The 8776-nt window shown below is 40.2% G+C and overlaps 2 protein-coding genes and 1 pseudogene across 3 annotated transcripts; 1 reads left to right on the top strand and 2 right to left on the bottom strand.

Annotated features, from left to right (window-relative positions):
• Positions 1-1722: 1722 nt before the first annotated feature.
• On the bottom strand, positions 1723-4001 carry LOC117128289 (annotated as a pseudogene).
• Positions 4002-5004: 1003 nt separating this feature from the next.
• On the bottom strand, positions 5005-5541 carry LOC103836964 (ethylene-responsive transcription factor 13-like). Its single transcript, XM_009113290.3, has one exon. The coding sequence runs from the start codon at positions 5539-5541 to the stop codon at positions 5005-5007; it is 537 nt and encodes a 178-aa protein (XP_009111538.1).
• Positions 5542-5998: 457 nt separating this feature from the next.
• Positions 5999-8775, top strand: LOC103836948 (cationic amino acid transporter 9, chloroplastic). 2 transcript variants are annotated; one of them, XM_009113276.3, is made up of 7 exons: positions 5999-6308; positions 6426-7012; positions 7116-7340; positions 7464-7640; positions 7733-7969; positions 8255-8366; positions 8446-8775. In XM_009113276.3, the coding sequence occupies exons 1-6, from the start codon at positions 6059-6061 to the stop codon at positions 8345-8347; spliced, it is 1569 nt and encodes a 522-aa protein (XP_009111524.1). In that variant the 5' UTR covers positions 5999-6058; the 3' UTR covers positions 8348-8366; positions 8446-8775. The 2 variants fall into 2 exon arrangements, with proteins under 2 accessions (XP_009111524.1, XP_009111523.1); XM_009113275.3 differs by having other exon boundaries at positions 6002-6308; positions 8271-8366; positions 8446-8773.
• The last annotated feature ends 1 nt before the right edge of the window (position 8776 follows it).

Below are 8776 nucleotides of genomic sequence, written 5' to 3'. Positions count from 1 at the left end.
CCCTAAACCCTAAACCCTAAAACCCTAAACCCTAACCCTAAACCCTAAACCCTAAACCCTATAAACCCTAAACCCTAAACCCTAAACCCTAAACCCTAAACCCTAAACCCTAAACCCTAAACCCTAAACCCTAAACCCTAAACCCTAAACCCTAAACCCTAAACCCTAAACCCTAAACCCTAAACCCTAAACCTAAACCCTAACCCTAAACCTAAACCCTAAACCCTAAACCCTAAACCCTAAACCCTAAACCCTAAACCCTAAACCCTAAACCCTAAACCCTAAACCCTAAACCCTAAACCCTAAACCCCTAAACCCTAAACCCTAAACCCTAAACCCTAAACCCTAAACCCTAAACCCTAAACCCTAAACCCTAAACCCTAAACCCTAAACCCTAAACCCCTAAACCTAAACCCTAAACCCTAAACCCTAAACCCTAAACCCTAACCCTAAACCCTAAACCCTAAACCCTAAACCCTAAACCCTAAACCCCTAAACCCATAAACCCTAAACCCTAACCCTAAACCCTAAACCCTAAACCCTAAACCCTAAACCCTAAACCCTAAACCCTAAACCCTAAACCCTAAACCCTAAACCCTAAACCCTAAACCCTAAACCCTAAACCCTAAACCCTAAACCCTAAACCCTAAACCCTAAACCCTAAACCCTAAAACCCTAAACCCTAAACCCTAAACCCTAAACCCTAAACCCTAACCCTAAACCCTAAACCCTAAACCCTAAACCCTAAACCCTAAACCCTAAACCCTAAACCCTAAACCCTAACCCTAAACCCTAAACCCTAAACCCTAAACCCTAAACCCTAAACCCTAAACCCTAAACCCTAAACCCTAAACCCTAAACCCTAAACCCTAAACCCTAAACCCTAAACCCTAAACCCTAAACCCTAAACCCTAAACCCTAAACCCTAAACCCTAAACCCTAAACCCTAAACCCTAAACCCTAAACCCTAAACCCTAAACCCTAAACCCTAAACCCTAAACCCTAAACCCTAAACCCTAAACCCTAAACCCTAAACCCTAAACCCTAAACCCTAAACCCTAAACCCTAAACCCTAAACCCTAAACCCTAAACCCTAAACCCTAAACCCTAAACCCTAAACCCTAAACCCTAAACCCTAAACCCTAAACCCTAAACCCTAAACCCTAAACCCTAAACCCTAAAACCTAAACCCTAAACCCTAAACCCTAAACCCTAAACCCTAAACCCTAAACCCTAAACCCTAAACCCTAAACCCTAAACCCTAAACCCTAAACCCTAAACCCTAAACCCTAAACCCTAAACCCTAAACCCTAAACCCTAAACCCTAAACCCTAAACCCTAAACCCTAAACCCTAAACCCTAAACCCTAAACCCTAAACCCTAAACCCTAAACCCTAAACCCTAAACCCTAAACCCTAAACCCTAAACCCTAAACCCTAAACCCTAAACCCTAAACCCTAAACCCTAAACCCTAAACCCTAAACCCTAAACCCTAAACCCTAAACCCTAAACCCTAAACCCTAAACCCTAAACCCTAAACCCTAAACCCTAAACCCTAAACCCTAAACCCTAAACCCTAAACCCTAAACCCTAAACCCTAAACCCTAAACCCTAAACCCTAAACCCTAAACCCTAAACCCTAAACCCTAAACCCTAAACCCTAAACCCTAAACCCTAAACCCTAAACCCTAAACCCTAAACCCTAAACCCTAAACCCTAAACCCTAAACCCTAAACCCTAAACCCTAAACCCTAAACCCTAAACCCTAAACCCTAAACCCTAAACCCTAAACCCTAAACCCTAAACCCTAAACCCTAAACCCTAAACCCTAAACCCTAAACCCTAAACCCTAAACCCTTAAACCCTAAACCCTAAGGGTATTTGAGATTAGGGGCATTTGAGATTAAGGGCATTTGAGATTAGGGGTATATGGGATTGAAGGGCATTTGAGATTAAGGGCATTTGAGATTAGGGGTATTTGAGATTAGGGGCATTTGAGATTAAGGATATTTTAGATTAAGGGCATTTGAGATTAGGGGCATTTGAGATTAAGGGCATTTGAGATTAGGGGTATATGGGATTGAAGGGCATTTGAGATTAAGGGCATTTGCGATTAGGGGTATTTGAGATTAGGGGTATTTGAGATTAAGGGTATTTTAGATTAAGGGGTATATGGGATTAGGGGTATTTGAGATTAGGGGCATTTGAGATTAAGGGCATTTGAGATTAGGGGCATTTGAGATTAGGGGTATATGGGATTGAAGGGCATTTGAGATTAAGGGTATTTGAGATTAGGGGTACTTGAGATTAAAGGGCATTTGAGATTAAAGGGTATATGGGATTAAAAGGTATTTGAGATTAAAGAGTATTTGAGATTAAGGGCATTTGAGATTAAGGGTATTTTAGATTAAGGGGTATATAGGATTAGGGGTATTTGAGATTAAAGGGTATTTGAGATTAAGGGGTATATGAGATTAAAGGGCATTTGAGATTAAGGGGGTATTTGAGATTAAAGGCATTTGAAATTAAAAAGGTATTAAAGTGTTTATGGGATTAAGGGTATTTGAGATTAAATGGTATTTGAAATTAAGAGTATATGAGACTATGGGTATTTGAGATTATGGGTATTTGAGATTTGAGGGTATATGAGATCAAAGGATATAGATTAAGGGTTATTTAAAATTAATGAATATTTGAGATTAAGGGCATATAGGATTAAGGAGTATTTGAAATTAAAAGGTATATAGGAGGATTAAAGGGTATATGGGTTAAGAGGGAATATAGGATTATGGGGGTATTTGAGATTAGGGATATATGAGATTTAGAATATTTGAGATTAGGGGTAGTGGGAATGATTTGGGGTATTGGGGATTTAAGGGTATAAGGGAATAAGGTTATCAGGGATAAATGTTTCAATATGTTTCAATAATATTTATATATCTTTTTGCTACGTTTAACTACTCATATCTAAACAAAGTGCTAACCCAAACAACATACCTAAATATATACTTTCTACATTATATTAAGTTGTTTAAGTAAGCCCAACAAATAAACCTAAATATTTCAGAATTGGGCCGATCTCATTTACTTTCAAATCTATATAATGTTAACTATTATAATCAAGCACAAATAATAAACCTAAATATTTTTAAAATTTACGCACCTGGGTTTGGACCAATCCCATCGACATCAAATTATTAACTTCTAGAGGCACCCTAAGCCCATTGCCAAATCTGAAATTTGAGTTTTCAAAAAGCCCGAAAATTAGAATAAAAACAAAAGGTTGGGCTTTTTAACTTCCGTTAAAATTTCGGCTTCAATTTGATTACACCAAATTTATGTCTATTTAACTCAATTTAATATTTGTCCTTTTAATGTTGTTTTCTATAAGAAATTGATAAGATGTGTACCTGGTTCGCATAGAAAAAACTTTTGGTTCCTCCTCCACTCACAAAGCTCCCCTGCAACAGCCACATTAGATTCAATATCATCAAATGACCCTATCAAGAAACAGGCTTCATCAAGTGTTAAGAATCTTTTTAATGTGTCATCACTAACCTATTTCCAGATATCATCTTCTCCATGTCCTCGTTGCTTGGGTCTTAACCAATCGCTAAAAAAGTACTTCCCTTTCAGATCATCTCTGTGTACTCAGCAACGATCCTCTCTCTGAAGCGATGAAACTCGCTCATCGTTTCTCTCAGTTTGGTCCTTACACCGTTAGTGATCGAAACACGTGTCATGTCCTAATAGGTCATGTCTACGCAAGAACCAGTCCTACGATTCTCGGGCTCGATGGCGTCGATTAGGGTTTTGACAGCGTTGGCCTTGCGTGAGATGGAGACGATATTGAACTCCATCCTGTCTCTGAATCCGCGGAGGATCTTGGCGCTGTTTGTGGATTTGGTCTCTTCGATTAGGATTTTGATGGTTTCGATCGCTGCGACGAAACCAGAGAGGGTTTCTTGATGGAGATCGCCTCTCCACGTGCTGTCATCATATCATTCATCTTTCTTGCTGATTAAGAGAGTGAAACTTCGTAGAAAGCCTAGAAACAAGAACAGTGTGGGAAAAAAAAACTGAGTAACCGAACAGAGTAAAAGAGAATCAAACTAAGTAAGGAGAATAGAGTTCAACAATGGCGGACGATAAAGAAACCCAAAGAATTACGAGAAAGAAGAAGAAGATGTATTACCCAGTGAATGCTTTCTTCGCAAGGAATGGCTCCTCTCTCAATCAATAAACTTCGCTATTTTGAATCAGAAATAAGAATGATTCAAATTTTGAAAGAGAACGAAGAGAAGTTATAAAGAAGATCTTCAAGAATCCGATTTTCAGTTATATTTTTTAAAATCCCTTTAAATAGCAACAAAATTAGCCGTTGCTTTGGAAAACATTTTACATCCTATGTAAAACGGCATCGTTTATTACTTGTTTATATCAACAAAGCGACACCGTCCCTGCCAAAGCGTTGACCTTATTGATCAGTTTCAGCCAGTATACAAACAATTAAACAAGGGTATTAAAAGTTATAAACAAAGTTGATTACATATATATAACTAGTTCAAGTTCATGATGCATATTTTGCCTAAGACGTGATTTGAAATGATGCATATTTGTCTTCTTACCCAAGAGAGCAGCTAGTAGTTTGGATTTTTTTTTATGCTTGGGGATCACATATGATGATATTTGACAATGGAGACTATTTATGACTAGAACAACGGGAAATGTTATTTTCTATGTAGTCTTACTTACACTGTGTGCAGGCTGTCGTTGAACTGAGAGGGCACGAAGAGATATTTGGTGAACCAAGTAGAGTGATAGACTATGAAGAAGAACCAAGCAGACCTAAGAGGTAAGTTAATTTGTAACATTCCCCGGAACTCACTATTTATCTGCTAATTAAGATGCATAAGCTCGTAGTAGTGAAATAGTAAAAGAGCAAAATATGGATTGTAATTTGGATTGGACAAAACAAGAAAAAAAAAAGAAAAAAAAAAGGTATTAGAGTCTCATAAAGTCATTGTAGGTGTTTTTAAAGACAGACTTTAATCCGAGGGAAGGAAGTCTAGCCGTTTGGTTAATTATGTTGATGTTGTTTCGCCTTTTAGGTACTACCGGAGAATTGGACTCCTGCGGACGCTGGCGTTTATTACAACAATTAGACACCTTGACTGCCTGTGCCTCGTGTGCGCTGCTGATAAGGTGAGGAAAGTTAAGCTTAGCCTTGGAGCCTCGCATCTTGAAAGCTGCCTGGTCATACGCCACGGCCGCCTCCTCAGGGGTCTCGTAGGTCCCCAACCACATTCTGGCTCCGTTCTTGCTGGGATCTCTTATCTCCGCTGCGTATTTCCCCCATGGTCTTCTCCTGACGCCTTTGTAAGTAGCTCCTCTCCTTGGCGGGGCAGACGAGGACGAGGATGATGAATCTGTGGCTAGAGATCTTGAAGCTGTCATATCGATATCATCCTCCTCCAGCAATTGCCGACGAATCCAATCCAGAACTGCTGAGCCGTTATCCCAACTGAGCTCTCCCTCCATTTTCTTCACTTTTACTGTGCTCTGATGTTTTGGATTTCAGGTTTTTCTGGGAGAAGATATATACACCCCGCCTGTACTTTGATATCATTATTATAAATCTGCAGTTGCTTGGAAACGCTGAACTCGTCACGTTTTACTCGATGTTCTTTTCTATTTGATTATTGTGCCAAATATAAAAATAGGCAAATAAATCTTTGACTGATGACACGGTATTTCTTTAAGATTTAGTTTCCTTCTATAAACCAGTTTATCCCTTTACAAAAACTGACAACTTTCAGCCTGTGTTGTTTGAAATAATTTGATGATTTTCATGGAGTCTAGTGAGAAATTGCCTTTCATGTGTTTGCTATAATTTTATTTGTTCTTTGGGCCATTGATCAACCAAAGTGGTTGGATAAACAGGCTTTTTGGGCTCACTAGTTTGGCCCAATAGGTGATATAAGTGGATTCTCATAATCTCGATCGATCTGGCATCTCATTTCATCGTGTCCCCAATTCGATCTCAAGTCAAGTTTCCATGGGAGGCCACCAAGGTTCCAGCACAGAACGCTTCTCCTCCGCCACATGGTTCTCCCAGTTGTGTGCGTCAGCTCGCCGATTTAAATCATTGGCTCCTCCGTCCTTGGAGACTGCCGTTCGCTCCACCTCCGGCGACTCTTTAGTTCGTCGCCTCGGCCTCTTCGACCTCATACTGTTGGGTATCGGCGCTTCCATCGGCGCCGGCGTCTTCGTAGTAACGGGAACCGTCGCTCGAGATGCTGGACCCGGTCAGTTGGGGAACTTTTCATCATAAATAGATTTGGTTTAGGGAGGGGGGAGGGGGTCTTATTAACAAAATCCAAATGATTGATTATATATATATATATATATATACCTGAGTGTAGGAGTGACGATCAGCTTCTTGCTAGCGGGAGCATCGTGCGTGTTGAACGCCCTCTGTTACGCAGAACTTGCATCTCGTTTCCCTGCTGTTGTTGGGGGAGCTTACATGTACTCGTATTCAGCTTTCAACGAGATCACCGCTTTTCTCGTTTTCGTTCAGCTCATGCTTGACTATCATATTGGGGCGGCTAGTATCTCTCGTAGCTTGGCAAGCTATGCGGTTGCTCTCCTTGAGCTTTTTCCAGCTTTCAAGGGCTGTATTCCTCTCTGGATTGGAAGCGGCCAAGAGTTGTTCGGAGGCTTTCTCTCTTTCAATATTTTGGCTCCCATTTTACTTGCGCTCCTCACCCTTGTTCTATGCCAGGGTGTCCGAGAATCTTCCGCTGTAAACTCCGTTATGACTGCTACCAAGGTCGTTATCGTTCTCGTTGTTATTTGTGCCGGAGCTTTTGATATTGATGTAGCAAATTGGTCCCCTTTCGCTCCTAATGGTTTTAAAGCTGTACTCACTGGAGCTACTGTAGTCTTCTTTTCTTATGTTGGATTTGACGCTGTTGCTAATTCTGCTGAAGAATCCAACAACCCTCAGGTCTTGCCCAATATTATATATTATGTTTTTCCAATGGGGTATTATTATTATTAGTACACACACAGTGTCACTGTTTCATTCATTCCTGCCGATTCATTCTCAGCGCGACCTCCCAATCGGAATTATGGGGAGCCTTCTGGTATGTATCTCGTTGTATATTGGCGTCTGTTTAGTGCTCACTGGGATGGTCCCTTTTAGTCTCCTCAGCGAAGATGCTCCTTTAGCCGAAGCCTTTTCATCCAAGGGTATGAAGTTCGTCTCTATCTTAATCAGTATTGGTGCTGTTGCTGGACTCACAACTACCCTGCTTGTTGGTCTTTACGTTCAGGTGAATATATATATATATATATATATATATATATGTACCTGGATTTTTTTAGTGGTATCTTTGATTCAGTCACTTGTTCTCATGCTAAACAAGGTATCTCTGATGATATTTTCCACTAAACAGTCCAGGTTATATCTGGGACTAGGAAGGGATGGTCTATTGCCCTCATTCTTTTCCAGAATACACCCAACTCTTCATACACCTCTTCATTCTCAAATCTGGTGTGGCATTGTTGCTGCCGTTTTAGCTGGCATATTTAATGTACATAGCCTTTCTCATATTCTGTCGGTTGGTACATTGGTACGTCAAGGTCTTAACCTTTTTTTTTTACCCTTTCGGTTTTTGGATCGACACTTATCCTTTTCACTGATTTTGGTTTTCCATTGTTTCAGACTGGGTATTCAGTAGTTGCAGCTTGTGTTGTAGCTTTGAGATTGAACGATAACAAAGAAAGGGAGTCGTCCAATCGATGGACATCAAGTTGGCATGAAGGCGTCATTTGCCTTGTTATAATTGCATGCAGTGGTTTTGGTGCTGGCGTATTTTACCGTTTTAGTGCTTCAGTTATATTTCTTCTTCTCTCAGTAGGTGTGGCAGTTAGTGCTTCAGCAGTTCTCCATTATCGTCGAGTAAGTAGCCTTGAGGATAAGCAAATACTCTTCTTACTTGCATTGCGCCCAAATAATTAAATCAATGCTGGAGTTGAGAAGCTAAATATTAAGTATTCATACAAAACACATAGAAACCAAAAGTAGTATGGGCAAGTCGTTGGCAATTGATTCAACTTTGGCACTCTTGTTTTAGACAAGTCTGGTAGCAGCAGTTAGAAATGAGATAGCGATGCAGTCAAAATATACCTTAGTGGTTTTCTCTCCAAATGCCTGACTAGCAATTATCCATGTTGACACCCTCAGCTTTTCGCTTCCACAGGCTTATGCTCAGTCTCTTGGTTCGGGGTTTTGCTGTCCTGGTGTGCCCATTGTGCCATGCGTCTGCATTTTCTTTAACATCTTCTTATTTGCGCAGGTAACACCTGCTTTTGTATTAATGTCTTGCCTTGAACTTATAATATGATTAAAACTCTGAGCTTGTCCTACTTTTGCAGTTGCATTATGAAGCATGGATAAGATTTGTTGTTGTGAGTGTGCTTGCAACTGCCGTTTATGCCTTGTATGGACAGTACCATGCCGATGCAAGCACCTTGATTTATCAGAGGGCACCTGAAAGTGAAAGTGACTCTGAGTAAAAGCTTAGAGTGTTTGCTTCGACTACGCGAATCCTCTATTGAGTAGGTGATTTACTGCGCTGTGTGAGAGACAAAAACAGTGTGCAAGATTGAATGGGATTAGTGATTCAGATATTGTAAATTGAAAAAAAGTGAGGATGCTCGTAAAAATTCTGCAAGTTAATATATGAAACCTTATGTGTTTCAATTT

This window comes from Brassica rapa, chromosome A09, assembly GCF_000309985.2.
Source record: "Brassica rapa cultivar Chiifu-401-42 chromosome A09, CAAS_Brap_v3.01, whole genome shotgun sequence".
Taxonomy (NCBI): Eukaryota; Viridiplantae; Streptophyta; class Magnoliopsida; order Brassicales; family Brassicaceae; genus Brassica; species Brassica rapa.
The sequence above is the reverse complement of the archived record's forward strand: the minus strand, read 5'-3'. Positions and strand labels throughout refer to the sequence as shown.

Bases quoted from the DNA above. Each gene is read 5' to 3' on its own strand.
- LOC103836964 (XM_009113290.3), bottom strand. From the start codon at position 5,541: ATGGAGGGAGAGCTCAGTTGGGATAACGGCTCAGCAGTTCTGGATTGG.
- LOC103836948 (XM_009113275.3), top strand. From the start codon at position 6,059: ATGGGAGGCCACCAAGGTTCCAGCACAGAACGCTTCTCCTCCGCCACA. The intron at 7,013-7,115 runs GTCTTGCCCAAT...ATTCATTCTCAG, and splicing joins AAGAATCCAACAACCCTCAG to CGCGACCTCCCAATCGGAAT. The intron at 8,367-8,445 runs GTAACACCTGCT...CTACTTTTGCAG, and splicing joins ACATCTTCTTATTTGCGCAG to TTGCATTATGAAGCATGGAT.